This window comes from Procambarus clarkii, chromosome 72 (assembly GCF_040958095.1).
Source record: "Procambarus clarkii isolate CNS0578487 chromosome 72, FALCON_Pclarkii_2.0, whole genome shotgun sequence".
Classification (NCBI taxonomy): domain Eukaryota; kingdom Metazoa; phylum Arthropoda; class Malacostraca; order Decapoda; family Cambaridae; genus Procambarus; species Procambarus clarkii.
This window is the reverse complement of record NC_091221.1, coordinates 9,943,578-9,961,396: the sequence shown is the minus strand read 5'-3', so window position 1 is coordinate 9,961,396 and position 17,819 is coordinate 9,943,578. Positions and strand designations below refer to the sequence as shown.

Genomic DNA, 17,819 nt, shown 5'->3' with positions numbered 1-17,819 from the left:
AGAGCCTTGAGAAAGTTATTGAGGATATTTCAAACCAAGCTCTATTGTTTATTTATATTCTGAGTTGGCAAGGTTTTGGTTTACTCAGATCCATTCTACTGAGGCTGCTAGTCTCAGTAGAATGAGACCAGCCCTGCTACTTTTTGAAAATGAGTTTTGAGGCTGAGATGTGAGAAATAAGCCAGTGGCAGTTAAATTTTTTTGCAGGTATGTTCATTTGGTACTTGTCTATTATATTATAGGTTAAAAATTTTGCTGCATGAAATCAGCCCATAGGGCGTGAGAATGCAACCTTGGAGACATCTCCAGTTGTAACGAATCCCTCGTTACAATGAATCGGGGTTGGTCCTATATAATTGAATCGAGGTTGTACTGTACCTAAAACATCTGGAAAAGAATCCTCAAAACTGGCTTGGTTAAAGAACAAACTGGAACAATCCCATATTGCTTAATATAAAAATTTTACTTTTCTATTAGATACTACATTAAAAGTTATGAAATATGCATGATCAATTATAACAAATTGAAAATCAAATTTGCCATACTATTTTCACATGCTGCTTAGAAAAAACTTACCAAATATATTCTAGCAACATATTCAAACGACTTAGGATTCGAAACATCATACACTAAGCAGGCTACATCGCACTGGACTTCATTGGGCATGAGGGCATCAGTTATGTTGTGGACATCTATATCATGCAAAACCAAATATTTTTCTTGGCCATAAACTTGTAACGTGCTGATGGTGTGTCGGGACAATCTGTCTGCGGCAATATCTTGCACCTCCTGTAAAAAGAGCAACTTGATAGTGAATGTTACACATGATTTATAAATTAATAAATTAGATATACAAATGTGAATTTACTACAAATTTGATAAACAAAATTAATGTAAGGACTTTAGGGTAGGCCATGACTTCAGGGTGGGGGGGGGGGGGGTTGAGATTACCATAACTCCAGGAGGAGGGAGTACCATGATTTCAGGGAAGGGAGGCGGTGGTGTCATGACTTCAGGGGAGGGGAGCATCATAACTAGAAGAAGGGAGTGTCATGACTTCAGGAGGACAGGAATGTCATGAATTCACGAGACAGGAATGGCATGAATTTTGTGAAGGGAAGCCATGACTTTAGGGGGAGGGTGCCATGATACTAGGTGGTGTCCCATGAATTTGTGGGAGAGGTGCCATGACTTCAGTGGGATGGAGTACTATTTAAAAAAATGTACATTGTGTAGATGCAGATGCAAAGCACAGTTAAAAGCTCAACACTATAGGCCAAGGTCCTTGCACCACTGCTTTTCCTTATTCTCATCTCAGACATTAACAAAAATTCAAGTCAGAGCTTTGTATTACCTTTTGTAGACGACACAAAAATCAACGTGAAAATTACCTCTGCTGAAGACATTGAAAAACTACAAGCAGATATTAATAAAGTTTTTGACTGGGCAGCAGAAAATAACATGATATTTAACAGCGATAAATTCCAGGTACTCAGGTATGGTAAAAATGAGAAACCCTAAACAAAATACAGGGTACAAAACACAATCAAATGTGCCCATAGTAGGAAAGCAGCATGTTAAGGATCTGGAAATAATGATGTCTGACAACCTAACATTTAGGGAGCATAACCAAGTAAATATAGCATCAGCCAGAAAAATGACAGGATGGATTACGAGAACCTTCAAATCCAGGGATCCCATCACAATGTTTGTACACTACTATTCAAATGACCTGTACTGTCCTGTCTTGAGTACTGCTCAGTACTCACTTCCCCTTCAGAGCAGGAGAGATTGCTGAAATAAAGGGAATACAAAGAACATATATGGCATAGACACAATAAAGCATCTAATCTATTGGGATCATCTCAAAGCTCTCCAAATGTCCCTAGAAAGGAGACGAGAGGTATCAAATAATATACATGTGGGCCAGGTCCCAAATCTACACAGTAAAATAACAACATACTGGAGTGAAGGATATGAAAGGAAATGCAGAATAGAACCAGTGAAGTGCAGAGGTGCCATAGGCACAATCGGAAAACACTGTATAAACATCAGAGGTCCACGGTTGTTCAACATCCTCCAAGCAAGCATAAGAAATACTATTAGAACAAACGTGGACGTCTTCAAGTGAAAACTGGATAATTTTCTTCAAGAAGTGCCGGACCAACCGGGGGGCTGTGGTGAATATGTGGGCCTGAGGGCCGCTCCAAGCAACACCCTGTTGGACCAAGCTCTCAAGTCAAGCCTGGCCTTAGGCCAGGTTTGGGGAGCAGAAGAACTCCCAGAACCCCATCCAGGTACAAATAAGATGGCTGAGGAAGTGAAAACCCAAGCATTTTGAGATTGGATGATGCATTTTATAAGTATTGAATCAATTACAATACTGTACTGCAAAACCATGGATGACATTAAAACCTCTCATTGGACACTGCAAGTGTTGAAAACAGAAAGTGTCAGAAATTACATGGAGACCACCAGATCACTTAACTTGTAACAAGGAATGAAAATCAAACAAGGCAAGGCAGAGGGGAAGCACTAGATTAAAATAGGTTACAAAATATACCTCATATTACTGTAATTCTAATATTTTATTATTTTTTATAGTTCAATAATTATTATTATAATAGTTCAATAATTGTATTATTTTTAACACATTATTCTCATATAAGTATTTTTAGCATAATCAGGTACATTTCACTAATACTAATCTCAATGAGTTTCAATGGGAAACGTTTGATAGTGTCCATTTCATCTGATGCTACCTGTGTTTAGTAACTGAAGAAATGTTTTGCATTTCAAAGACATGAGTTCTGTTTGAGCACAGTATATACTAGTATGTACAATACATATCCCCCAAACATCATTTTGACACACTAAATAAGTAAATAGACAAGAAATGTAGAAGTAACCAATGGTAATGATCATTACCATCCGGTGATCCACCCTCGTCCTATGAACACAACTAGCCACCGCACCATCAACAGTGCCAACCTTCCTGATTCCCTTACAAACTACAGCACAGCCAATGAGCCGAACCTAACCCCTCCCCCCCCCACCTCAGCATAACTAGGCGAGTACATCTACAAGTTATATACATCTATTAATGTGTTGAGGTGGGGATTTAATGGTATGGGGACTGGGAAAAAAACAAATTTGAATGCTCCTTGGGAAAGTAAAAATAAGGTTTATTCCACTAAACAATTCATCATGTTTCATCAAAGGTTCCATTCTTGCATGATCCATTCTACTGAGGCTGCTCTATGCATCTGCTTTTTTATATTCACACTTTAATCATACATACTCATGTACACTATGTGCATTGTACCGTTATTACTAAATTCCTTGTGTTCACCTAACATCTATTTTTACCAACATTCCAAAGAGTTACATTTCTATACTACACCTCTAAAGTTCTGCTAAGAAGCCCTTGACAGAAGGTTGTCTTTCCAGCATCACGAGGCCCAATAACATGACACTGGTATACATTCCGCATTGTTTGCTTCTTTTGCAGGTCAATTCGTTTCTCTCGGGTAACTGTTACAAACAGGAGTAGAGAAAATATATTTTGCAAATTATCATCATCATCGTATGTAATATGTAATTTTATATCAACTTAATTTATCAGTGCACTAAGATGCATAATATAACAGAACAATACCTGTGATAGCAGAAAGCTGATTGTCATCACCGGATCCACAATATCCAAGATATGCAAAGTACTCTAATGTTCTCTGAACATCTAGTAAAGTCCAGAGAGTCCACTGAGCTAAATAGCCTTGCAATGTGATCCACCCCTAAAAAAACATTATTATTAAGAATGTTACTCAAAAGTAAAAATGTGGTAAATATTTTTGCATGAATGGGTGGAATAATAAAGTTTTGAATGCATTTTGAAAGTTTTGAATACGTTTTCTGAGCATCACCCTCAGATGCTCGTTAAGGGAAGATCCAACTTAACATTGGTTAGAATCTGTCACAGTCAGAGCAGACACACATTCCACAATGGAATATATTTCAAACTACTGTACCCTGTAGTGTTGTACTGGTGCTTGTGAGACACTGAAGATGAATCAATGTTCAAAATGAAAACAGGTAAGTGGTTCAAATAAACTCAAAATATTCTCCATGTGTAACGCTGTAACACTGATACTGCCAAGCAGTTCTTTGGCTAACTATCTAATTATCCACTACCACCAACTGCCACAAGGTAGAAGAGCCAACACTACATTACAGCCCTCCAGCCAAGCCTACCCATCTGAAGCCTAGATAAAGAAAAATACACCACAATTTACAGGAGCCGAAGAACAAGCCGAGGATCAAATGTAGTGCTTATTTTTTTTTAATTGTGATGTGCAGCACCTTGGGCCAGACATGTTTTGCATCCCATTTAAGAACAATATACTGTTGCAAAACTTACTTACAAGTACTTAAACCATGCACCAATTATTATTGAAATTAAAAATAGTCAAATTGATTAAGAAAAATGTGTGGAAGGAACTACAGTACAATTTGCTCCTAACTGTCAACAAAGTCCAAGATTTGGTTTGAACAGCTGAGGATCTTGAGAGATCAGTGATGCCACAGGACAGCCCATTGTAGTGTTAACGATGATGTACCATCCTAGTGTATATAAATAAGCAAGTGTGTCTGGTGATGTTTATGATCAACAGAGGGAGTGCAATGACATCACGAAAATTGTCGAGTCACCGAACAAGCGAAATTTACTTGCATAGTGGAGATTACTTAATAATTAAATGGCCATTGGAAGATGCATTAATTTATAAAGGTGAATATTTTAATTGTGATTTTTGATAAACAAGTGTTAGTGATGATCAAGTCAGTTGTTACTATTCTGTGGTACACAAGAAACAGTGACTAGGCAGCATATACAGTAACAATAACTAGAAATAATTGACAAGCATTGAGACTATGAAAGCTCTAAGGACAAACTGACCCCATTGTCATTACCTATTGCACCAAGGTAATGGCATAAGAAAGTAAATCGGAGTACAAGCATTCTTCAAAGTCTCCCTAGCACCAGTATAATTCAATAGGCAGTTTGAAATGTGCTCGACTGCAGCAGACCCTAACCCGAGACGAGTAGAATCTAGCCTTAACGAAAAACTAAATGGGATAGTTCAGAAAGAAAATCACGAGGTTTTACTCCAAACAATGTAGACAAGAATGTGTCAGTTCTTTGCACCAAATAGATGAGACTAACCTTTTCATTTGTGTGAACTGAATTGAGGACATCTGGACCCCAGGGCATAACAGGACAGGTGGAAAAGAGATCTATGAGTTCTTGTGGGCTAAGTGCATTATCCTTGTCACGATCATATTTTTCGAATAGACACGTGAGGAAGGAGTAGCCAGCATGATTAAGCTCTGTGCTGCAGCCAGGTGGTACACGAAGGCTGGGTTGATAAGGAAGAAACACTAAACAGTAATAACAAATAATTATTACGTATAATTATAGTACTAACACAATATCTTTTACATTTGTCAGAACAAGCACTTACAGTAATGTACTTGCCAAATTTCTATTAGTGTTATACACAGTTAATGCAGTACTTAAGACAAAACTAGCAAATGTAAATTCTATAAGGTTTACACACAACTAGACACGTTTCAATTACACCTGATCAGGAAGGTTATTACTGATCACTAGGCCAGGCAACAAAGCCATATTCTTATTAATAAAATTACCCTCCCTCCTTTCTCCCAGAAATTGCCATTACTTGTCTTCCTCTAATATGGGGCAACCAGAAGGGAAGCAAAACATAAGGGTTTCAGAATATAACTTTGGTTATTTTTCAGTATAACTTTCAATTTGAGCATTTATATAAATATGTAAGTGTGCAGAGGTACAGTACTGTATTTACCCAAGTCTTTACTGAATGTAATACAGTACTGTATTGGTAGAGTTCAGATTCAGAAAATATTTGGGTAAATAGTACTGCTTTGGAGAAAGAATTGCTGATTTATGAAACAGATTACTTTGTAGCATAATAAATATAGGATCATTAGAATGTCAGATCAGACATGTACATGAACGAGTTTGATTGGGTATAAATAGGAACTGCTCCTCATAGGCTAATAGCCTTTCTGAAGTTTCCTTGTTTCCTTATGTTCTTCTCATGTTAACTAAAGAATCCAATAAGCAGGGAACCAATCAATCGGGGATGTACGATATAAGGATTTTCTTTAGAAATTATGTAACTGTGACAAGCGCTGGATGATCAATCCAATCAATTGGTAAAGTAACAAGCAGAAGAAATAAACTACACCACACATTAGAATAATAGAGAGAGCCTCTGTTTTCATCTGTTCTGTACCATTACCAAGAAATAATTTGAAGAAGTAACGGAGGCAGCAGGGTCAAATTATAATGCTTCCTTAACTACGAGACTGGAGACTTTAGAGAACAAATCCAGGACATCTTGATGAAGCACATAAATATTAATTAGATAACTACTGGTAATGGCATAACTAATAACTAATACACTGATTATATCAAGAAAATGACAAGATTTTTCTGAAGTCCAGGTTCCTATCCCTTAAAAAAGTAATACTTCCTAGTCTAGTTCAAGGACCTAGTTAGATTATGTTGTACTCAATTTAAAAAAATCTCATTCATTCCCCTCATGATTTGTTTCAAGTTGCATGATAAGATGTAACATGCAGGAACTGGGGAATATAACATTTAAGTTCTATTCTTAGTCATATACAAGTCTTTCTGTAAGGCAAGAAATTGCAAACAAACACCCTTTCTGTTAACATTTTGCTAAATGACGTTCAGTGAAGAGAATGAATTACACATCTTGAGCCAATAAAGGCAAAAATAAAACATCTCATAATACCTTAACTCATCAGTTTCCTTACATGGGAAATAGGTAGTCCTTGGAAAGCTGAAGATTATCATTATAACCAAATTTTCTTAAAACGGTCCATGTTGTCTCGTGACGCCCACGCTGAATAAATAGTCGATGGAGAAAGAGGAAGCCCCGTAACGTAAGGGAATCAGCATGAACCCCATCCGACACATTCCTTTGCACAACTGTCTTCAGTTCTTCCAAGGCCTATAACAAATTTGTTTCACTAAAATAGTTAATATTTATAGAGTACTGTACATAAAAATTTAATACACAGTGTAAACTGAGTGTGTATCTAAAGCCTGAATTTTATTTAGTGGATTACAAACCACAGTGAACTATTATCAGCAGATAACACTAAAATGAACCATTCAGGAGGGCAAACTGTGACTGGATTGTGCTAAATCATCCAACAGTGCTTAAGATTAGTACCGTACCAGGGTCACTCACTTTTTTGCTCTTTCTATGAACATTACAGCAGAAACTATGCCGATTCATAAGATTTTCTACATACAATTGTAAACAAAATCACTTCAAAGTGGAATATATATTATGAATAACTTCAACACCAGTCACCAGAAAAACTCTATAGATCATACATGTATTCCAATTATTCTGAATAAAATAGGCAATTTGAAAGATGAATATAAACAAGGTTGACCAGACCACACACTAGATGGTGAAGGGACGACGACGTTTCGGTCCGTCCTGGACTATTCGGTCCAAGACGGACCGAAACGTCGTCGTCCCTTCACCTTCTAGTGTGGTCTGGTCAACTTACTTTAGCCACGTTATTGTGACTCATCGCCTGCATAAACAAGGTTACAATAAATAACTTGCCTGAGGGTTAAGAGGAGCATTGAAGCACCGCCGTTGGAAAGTGTTGAGCTCTTGGTCATTAAGGAGGCCATCGTTGTCAGTGTCACAAATCTGCCCAAGTTAAATTAATAAATTCCCAATTATTACCCTAATGCTGTGTACCACTAATATGAACTACTAATATGAACTATTAAGTACATAATTTCAAATATTTAAACCAAGTATGTTAACTTCACTGAACAATAGAGATGGCAATGATCATACATGCATTCTAATTGTCTTCTCTTAAAAATTTTATCCAGTACTTTTTTAATGAGACTATACTGTATACTATTTCTGTATGTATAGTGAAATTCAACTAATTAATTTCAATTTCAAGCCTGTATAAGTATATACCAGTAATATTACTCGCTACTCTTAATCTCTTCTTAAAGTTTTACCTGCATAGTTTTACCCCACACAGTTACTTTCATTAAAAAGCAGTTTCAAATACAGTACTTCAATTCTTTTATTTTGTACTTTATGAGGAAAAGGGTTCCATCCTAGTGATGCACATCCTAATACTGGAGGTGTAAAATTTATAAATGTTTCCACATTCAGATACTCTAAAAGTACTTCCCTTATACTAGTCAGTCAGCCATATACTTGTGGTATTTATGTATATTGTACGTACAGGTATAAGTGTGAATCGGACTTACCTTAAAAATTCTTATTAATGCTTTCTTGCATTTTTCTGTCAGCTGAAACAAAAATGATTCATTTAGAGCATATCATTGAGAAAGCAATTATCAAAAGAAAGCACCAAGCTGGGGAGACTATTAGAAAAATCCAATGTAGCACAACTCTGATGGGCCCATTTGGTAGCTCCCAAAGCTACCCATTTGGATTCCCCAAGCCATAGGTTCCCTATTAAGCTCTCTTAAATCATGAGCCTACTGAAGACCAGTACCAAAATCTGGTCCCCCTCAACAGGGGCAAGGGAAGTGTGGGGATATGTAGATCAAGCCAGGACAGACATAAAGAAGTAAAGCATACCAAAACAAGCAACTTTTTGGAAAGCATTGTTAACCCTGATACACACACGTAAACACACAGTTGTTGCCCAGAACCAATTGCTGGCTAGCAATACTCACATAACACAATATGCTCGCAATGGTGGTTTGGGGTATTAGTACTCTCCTAGTTGTGCTTGCAAGGGTTGAGCTTTGGCTGTCTGGTCCCGCCTCTCAACTGTCAATCAACTGGTGTACAGATTAATGAGCCTATTGGGCTCTTATCATATCTACATTTGAAACTGTGTATGGAGTCTGTCTCCACCACTTTTGCCTAATGCATTAAATCTGTTAACTACTCAGGACACTGAAAAAAGTTGTAACGTCCCTGTGGCTCATTAGAGTACTAAGTTTCCACCTGTGTCCCCATGTTCATGTATCACCCATGCTAAACAGTTTATCTATATCTACTCTGTCAATTCTTCTGAGAATTTTATAAATAGTGATCATGTCCCCCCCTAACTCTTGTGTCTTCAAGGGTCATGAGGTTTAGTTCCAGCAATATTTCCTCGTAGCTCATACTTCTCAGCTCAGGGACTAGCCTGGTGGCATACCTCTGAACCTTTTCTAACTTTGCTTTGTGTCTGACTAGATGTGGACTCCAGGCTGGAGTAGTGTTGCTAATTAGTAGATGAATTCTGGATGAATATATTCATAGCTTAGATCAGTTACCAATATCTTCCATGCAGCTGTTTGATTTGAAGAGCTCTCTTTCTGGTCAGTTGTTTTTCAGTGAGGGGTTCATCTAAGTATCCTATTCATCTATGTATCATATTGAGGAAGCCATATTCTGGTACTGGTCCTTGGTAAGTACTCATGACTTGAAAGAGCCTAAGGCTTTGAGTGTCCAGGTGGGCAGCCACAAGAGCCACCAAAGGGAGCCCTCCCATAATGTTTTTTTTTTTTTTTTGGGGGGGGGGGGGCTTTTCCAAGGCAAGTAACACATCAAAGTCATTAATTTATTAGATGTAATTTTCTTCAGTGTATAAACATTGCTTTTTTCACAAATATAAACACAATAAAGCTGTTACTATATGTAAAAAAAACTCACATCTCTTTCTTCTAAAATATATAAAGGAGCTGTAGGATGAAGTACTGCTTTCTGAGCATAGTAAAACATTTCAGAAATGTTCTTGAGCGTCCTTGCTGAACACTGCAAGAAAACAATTATGACTCCTTTAAACATGTTTGAAAAAACTCTAATGAAATCTCCTTTTCCTTGAGCACAATTAACAAAAATATGCATGTGGAATCAGGTCACTTGTTACATTCTAGGACATTTTCATGAATCAACTGCTATTGCTTAATGCAACCAAAAGGTTAAGGAAAGAGAGATAGTTTTATCATTCAAAATGCAGCATTAACTAATATATTGCAGATAAAACCTCTTAATTTCCATTTGACTGAGTTCAGTAAACATACTGCACATGGTAATACTTTAATAATTTTTAAAGTTCCAAACAAATTTTAAAGGTTACACTAACAATTAAAGTCAAGATTGTTATACCTAAAATTAGTACAGTATCACAGGTATATGCACATAACAAAAAATACATTAAATGACAGCTTACTTCAACGCATGTTTCAATTTCTGGATACTCCATCATAGTCTGCAATACAATCTGTAAATAAATTAACGTGTGTTGTTAGTACGGTAATTACAAAACTATATACATATTAGGTATTCATATACATATGCACCAAATTCTTAGGCATTGATTCACATTATTAGCATTATAATGCATTATGTTAATAATGATAAGTTATGATAAGATATCTTTCATATCATTAACACCTTTGTCAATTAGTGTTTCAGCTATGAATTAGCAGTAGGAATGTATTAATATGGTATATGGTAGTCTTTCAAAAAAGATTAATTTCCTTTAAAGTGTACCAAGATAACCTCTTGGTCTTAGAAATTAAGATTAGAAATCTTAATTAACATTGCTAAAAAGATCAGTACGGTACTTTGCTACATTATTAGTCTTAACTGGTTGAAAATATATGCTGCTACTGTATCTCCAAAACTCTTTATGGCATATTAGAAGAAAGTGTTACAGCTACATTAACCAAGTCAAATAATATTTATAAAACAAGTTTTAACGATCATCAATGCAAATGGGGGGACCTTCGACAAGCCACCAGCTTCCTGTCCTCATCGAGGCCACAAGTGCTAGTAGCTCTCGGGTAAACTCAGGTAAATTTAAGTACATGCTCAACATAAAACAAACTTCTGAAGAAAACCATTTTAATACCAAATAAATTATCAAGCTTCCAAATACTGTTGGATTTTTCTTTTTCAAAAAGACCCCAAAGTTATATTTTGATCCACTCAATGATATATAGGTGATCAGTTATAAAACAAATGCAAAATATAAAATATGCTCAAGATATCTTTTGATCAAGAGGGTTATTCTCCAGCACTCTCATCCAGGATAAACAACAGTTACAAAATGAGTAAAGTGGGTGAAAAGAAAACAGGGTGTAATAAGGAGTGCAGGATGAAGAAGGTGATAGAAGAAATGGTCACAGTTAGATCACCAGAAAGGATTCTGCTTATTCTCCGCACTAGCCAGAAATTGAGACTCCAACATTTAAATTTAAGAGCCCAATTACCTATCAACATCCACATAAGCTAACTACTTGGATAAAGGCTCCACAAATAAGGCCAAAATCCACACACAGCAAACTGCACACACCCCAGGGTGAAAACTAACTTGGAACATAGCAGGGAGACTGCAGGAGGTAGAAAGGATTAAAAAGTTAATCCTTTTGGGTTAAAACATTCCTTAGAGCAATTATCCCATCTGCACCAAGCTGAGTTTTGCCAATCCCTGCTGCCCTAGCGTAAACTGTCAACCTGCCTTGACTAAGCAGGGCATAACTAATTATGAGATCATTTATAACTTTAAAATGACTGGAGTTATGTTATGAAAATTTACATAGCATATGGTATGGTACTAAGGCACATACCAAATCTAAATAAAACTGCAAATTCTTTTTGATAAAATATAAAGAAATAAAAATTGCACATATCACAAAACTCTATAGGACAGACTATTAACAATACTGCATCCTCTGGATCAGGGCATGCATATGAAAGTGTTAAAAAGCATTTACATTTAACCACAACCACCATCTCTTATGATTCTGAGAATGGTACTCTAAAATCTACCATAAACCAGCTACATGACTCAATAAGATCATTCCTTTCATCACAATACATACACCTTGAAAGTTTCAAGCTAATAAAAGAAGTCTTCCAAACCTCACATGGACAAAAACAAAAATTAAAATAATTCATGCAGTGAAAACGACTTGGTGTTTACCTGATTATAAGAGCAGAAAATGGTACTTACTTCCATGGTTGAATAATCTACAAGGTCAACTTTATTGCCAACTAGGATGACCGGTATATGATGATGTTGGCCTAGAGTTGATCTGATGAGGGGAAGCCAATGACCAGTTACCCTATCCAATGTGTCCTCATCCTCAACACTGTACACCACACATATCACATCGGAGCGATTGATCTCGGCACGTAATTGATCGACACTTTGTTCCCGTTCTGGATTGGAAAGATAATATTTGTGCCAACTCTCACTGCAGCTGTAAAATCAATGTTCAGCAGTGAATACTGCATAAAATGTACTATTTTATCAAATAACATATCTGGCAATACTACAATACAGTATTCTATACAGTGTTGCATATCTATTCCAATTATACATCAGTTTATCTACACATACTTCCTCTTTGAAACATACTGTCCACCCTTGCAACCAATTTTCTCTACCAAGTTAACACTTTCGCCCGGGCATGACGCAGCATTGCGTCATCCGTTTACTGGTGGTAATTCCGGGGATGACGCAGCATTGCGTCATCCACTTTAAATAATCGCCAAAAATCAGGTTTTTATCCAATTTTTTGGGGACTGGTTTTAAAATGCATGCCGATGTCTTCCCATTTTCCTTGTTGAGCCTCGTGGCCCTTAGGCAGCTTGGCACATGCCGTGGGTCCATTGCTTTCGCTCCACTGTTGTGACCAATGTCGCCTCCCCTCGCATCTCAAACGTGTGAACATTTCGCCTATTTTCCGTGGCTATATTTCTTACTGCGGCTTTAGAAACTATCTACGCTTACTCCACGATGGATAGTGATCATGAACAAGGCCCTTCCAGGAAGAAAATTGCGAAAGAAAGGCTTGAAAAGGGCGGGAATTGGGAGTGTAGGTGGAAGGCGGCTGAGCACTCACTCGCGGCTAACGCGTGGCCCGTCTTCAACTCGTCGGCGGTTGGAGCGTGACCTGGTTTTTTATTTGATATGCTAATGTTCCTCTAGAGAATTCTATTGCGAACCCATTGAGACCAAAATGAAAGACCTAGGATAAAAATTGAGGTGACCAGTGAAAATAGTGAAAACATTTTATCGCGTTTGAGCGCTCCTGGGTAACTCGCTCGCACTTTCTCTGTTTGCTGCGGGTAATTAGCCGGGCTTTTGGAGTTTATATGCATTTAGTGCTGTAGAGAATTCTATTGCGAACACAATGATACCAAACTTAATCTCGTAGGACGAGAATTAAGGTGACAAAGTTGAAGAGAGTATACACTTTTCAGATTTTACGCGCACTCCCGTGACACCCTGGGTCCCATATCGCACAGTTGAGGGGTGGCGAGCGGGGTGCACCAAAGTGTTAACTCCTTTTCCACTGTCACCCAACCACCACCGTCTTCTCTAACCTTTTCCATACCAATCTTCAATTCTGTCAGTATAGTATTTGACATTTCTTCCACTTATACATCAATTCAGTTATCTGAGCTCACTCCACTAATCTCTCATCCTCCACTTACAGGGGTGAATTCTGGTTATCATAATCTGGTTTAAATTAGCTTAAATTTAAGTTGAACTTTACCTTATTCTTTTCCTTCAAATAAAAAACATTTTCCCTTTACTGTACTTTCTGTACAACTGATTTTGCAGATGAGTTGTTTCCACATCCTCTCGCCATTAGTGCCATTGCCCCTAATCCATATATAGCAATACATCATATATAGTAATACTATTATATATATATAGTAATCCATATATAGTAGTATTGCAGAATACAGTACTACAATATTCCATTAATTTAAATTATGCAATAGTTAAATAATACTGTACTAACAATAACAATGAAACCACTCTTAATTTGTAACAATATATACTATGCAGAAAACTTGCCTGAGTAATCCACAATGTGTGTAGGGACTTTCTCTGGTGTTACATCTGGGGGAATTGTTATCTCTTCTGCTCGTGGAGGAACTTGTTCAGGAAACTCCTCAGAAACTAGGGAGAGTATGAGAGAGGTTTTGCCTACTCCTGCATCCCCTATTAAGAGGATTCGCACACCACGTCTGTGACTCCCACCCATTCTGCCTATAAACAAAAGTAAGACATGCAGTAATAAAATACTGTATATACACACCAAAAAAGGACTGTATTCCCATCACAAGCTCTTGACCATCAAGTCTTACCTCCAGCCACCGACTACTATTACAGTACTCTCATAGCCAGCATGTGCACGCACAAGTTTGTGCGTTGCTCATGTGGCAACCCGTTCTCGCACTTGCTTATAGTCAATATTTTGCTTATTAATAAGTGCATATGTGATATACTAATTTATTGTGAATATTTGAGTTTACCTGAAAAGCTGAATAGAAAACCATGACCTAACCTAACCTTCTTAATGTTAAGATATTACAATTAGTACTTAACCTATACCTATATTGATATTACAGTTTTATAAAAATAATAAAACAAAACTAAAATATTTAAATAAATTGTAAAGTAACTCAGGATATTGTCAATTTTTTTTATAAAATCTCTATTGTTTAATAAAACTTAGAAGAAGAGTTAGTGCCTTGAAAAAAATATAACTTGGAATATACCACATATGTACTTATTCCTAAGCCAAATATTGACTAAGCAATGTCATATGTGCTGTCTTGTGCAAGAACGGGTTGCAACATAGTTAATTATCCAAGTGTAGTTACAGTGTGACAGCTATGCTTGTGGTGTCTCATTTTCTCAGTATAGTACTGTGTTATATGATGCTTTGAAAATACTGACAGTTTTGGCAACCAATACCTTCTCACTTAACTTTGTCCAACCATCTACCACTCTTGAAAAGAACTTTCTAGTATTTTTCTGCATCTTTGCTTCCTAAGCTTGAATTTATGCCCCTTTTGTTCTCAAAGCTGTAGTTTTCAAAAATTCCTCTGGGTCAATCAATCAACCTCTTACTATTTTGTATATAGTGATTATATCCTCTTTTTTCTTCTATCTTCCAGCTTTGGCAAATGTAACACCTCTAGCCTCTCCCAATAGCTCTCGTTTTTCAGTTCCAGAAGCGATTCAGTAGCATGTCTTTGCATTTTTTCCCATTTGTTGATGTGCTTTTTTAGAGATGTTGGCACCATACATCAGCTACATATTTCAATTTTGGTCTCAAACATTGTGAACAATTCTTAAATTTCAATGTCCATATACTGTATTCGTAAGTGATTTTGAAACTAGAAAGCGGAGCACAAGCACCTTACACAATGTTCTTTATGTGATCCTCTGGTGACCGTTTAGTATCCAGAACTGCATTTCTCTTTGTCAGAGTTTTCGAACCCTTTTCACATAATTTGCAGGCTGTGTAACTGTATGGGTTTGTGTGGATGTGGATAGGAGTTGAAATGTATTAAATTTATATAATGACCCTGTTTAGTGAGGCTCTTACCATAAATCCTATATAATAAGCCTTCATAAATTTCCCGAACATGACTGTTCTTAAGCCTGCCACACTTGAACATGTTCATTATAACCATATTTCCCAGTTACACACATTAGTAGTCTGTGACAAATTTTTCCTCTGTTTAATCTTTAGTGATCATCTTTTAAGAAGTATGTTTATGGAACCAAGTGCAGTAGACAATAATGTATAATAACGCTCTGTTGCAAGATGTTTTTAGTTCTTTATATTCAGATTTACAAACATAACATGATATATCAGCTCATAACTCTCTGACCCACTTTTTTAAGCCAGCTCCTCCTGGCTTGGTCAGGAGGAGTTGGCTTAATATTCATAAGTTTTATTTGTGCACATTTTATTAAAGAATTCCTGCTTGGTATGGATACAGTACCAGCATCTGGATATTCTATATTCAGTGGCTCATTCTTCAGGAACCACCGATTGTTAATTAAGGTCTGATATACAGTGCTGTTTACAATCACTGTAGCATATATTCATGGTACATTGTTTGCAACTGATTTAGAGATGAAATTCTTGACTTGGGCATATACACACATTTATTATTATAAATGTGTTATATTTTTTGTATTATTATATTGTACTACTGTATATTGTATTGCATTAAATGTATTGTTACATTTATTATTCATAATGTAACTTTATATGTGTCTACCTGTCATCCTATATTTTAAGGACCATGCAACCACCTAGAAACAAGAGAACTAAAGTCAAATACTGACCCCTTTAAATTTACTGATAAAAAAATTCTTACTTTTTACAAAAACTATGCACATAAACACGGAACCCCAAATGGAATAATATTTATGTTACCAGGTTTACCAGGATACCTTTCATGTTTCAATATGTTACTGGAGTATATTCGAAGTTTCTGGCATTTTTGGTGGTTTCGTTCTATTAGCTGATGCAGGCGCTATTGGGTTTTATTGGTTCCAGCATCCTGTTATAGGTGACTGCCCAGAAATGGGCAACTCTACCCAACCGAGCATACCCCCACCACCTCAGACCTGGCTTGGGAGAAGAACTTCAAGGACCATCTCCAGGTATGCTCCCACTGTGATGCTGTCGCTTGGCACTGAACACACGTATACTGTCCTGAGTGGCAGTGCCGAGTCAAAAGGTGTGTCAAGGTTCTCAACTAACATTGTAGCAAGGTCATATTGCACGACTGATTGTCAAACTGTACTCTTTCATTTGGTGGACATTGTTGCCCAAGACTACCACTGCATTTAAGAGCCAAGAGCTGTATATTACTCAGTTCCACGCCAATTTCTCGCTGACAGACACTCTAAAACACTGTAATACACAATATTGACAAGAGGACCGGATCCGGATAGTGGGAAAGACATCCCTGGGAGGCCACTCACCCACCCGTCCCTGCTGGGGACGGCCACACGGCTCGCACCACCCATCCCACATCACTCTCCCGTCTACCCTGTCATCACCAGCCCCTGTCACACTACCGGCACGTGCCACGTACCTCGCAGACATGCAGAAATGTTCGTCAACGTGCCGGGCTCCCCGAGTGATAAACAAGCTTCACTCAAATCAGCTGATAGCAGAAGCCAAACGTCGATACTCCCACAATGCTCGGCCCGTGACGCCTGACGCCCGCCCGGCGCCTACTAGTCTCATCTACACATATAAATATTTATATTTTCCCGCTGGGTCTTGGTTTGGTGTTGGGCTGAGGGCTCACCAGCCTCTGGAAGGTTACTAAGACCACAACACTACCACCCTCACCACCAGCAAGTATAGTTTAGACCTGAGCATAAGTCGGCTCTCATTGCTGAACACATACACCAAAAAGCGGAGTACACCTCATATAAATACACATGTGTAGATGAGGAACTTTGGCGTGGTAGTTACGACACCAATAATGTATAAATCTCATATGGAGCCCTAACAAATCCACATCAAAGTAGATTTATAATACAGTTTCTTCGTTTAGTTCATTTATTATATGTTCTCTGACCTTGCCCATCCTGTTACAGAAATATATAATGGGCTCAGGAACTTAATTAACCCCCGAAAAATACTTTAGTTAGGTAACCGAAGGGGAGAAAGTATGACAAGATAAGAAAAATCGTTGTAGGAATACCATGGGAAACACAACTCTGTGAAAAGTCTGTATATGGCATGATGGACTACATGCCCCTGAAGCGTCAGGAGCTAGGCAGTAGGCAAGTTTATCCCGGCCCAAAAGCAAAAGAGGAATCCGTGGTTCAAATAGGTATGTAAGGAAGCAATCAATTAAATACAAAAACGTGGAGAAACTACAGAA

At 37.4% G+C, this 17,819-nt stretch overlaps 1 protein-coding gene across 9 annotated transcripts in view; it reads right to left on the bottom strand.

The window, feature by feature from the left end:
* Window positions 1-17,148, bottom strand: part of Miro (mitochondrial Rho GTPase) — a 28,375-nt gene extending 11,227 nt beyond the window's left edge. For 3 of the 9 annotated variants that reach the window (XM_045767534.2, XM_069312476.1, XM_069312478.1), the window contains exons 1-12: window positions 17,016-17,148; window positions 13,963-14,157; window positions 12,103-12,311; window positions 10,315-10,365; window positions 9,795-9,896; window positions 8,390-8,431; window positions 7,713-7,802; window positions 6,883-7,079; window positions 5,222-5,414; window positions 3,659-3,794; window positions 3,404-3,534; window positions 577-789 (exon numbers count right to left, since the gene is read on the bottom strand). In XM_045767534.2, the coding sequence (XP_045623490.1) occupies window positions 577-789; window positions 3,404-3,534; window positions 3,659-3,794; window positions 5,222-5,414; window positions 6,883-7,079; window positions 7,713-7,802; window positions 8,390-8,431; window positions 9,795-9,896; window positions 10,315-10,365; window positions 12,103-12,311; window positions 13,963-14,152 (1,554 nt within the window). In that variant the 5' untranslated portion in view covers window positions 14,153-14,157; window positions 17,016-17,148. The other 6 variants (XM_069312474.1, XM_045767532.2, XM_045767535.2 and 3 more) reach the window with 5 other exon arrangements.
* Window positions 17,149-17,819: the final 671 nt, after the last annotated feature.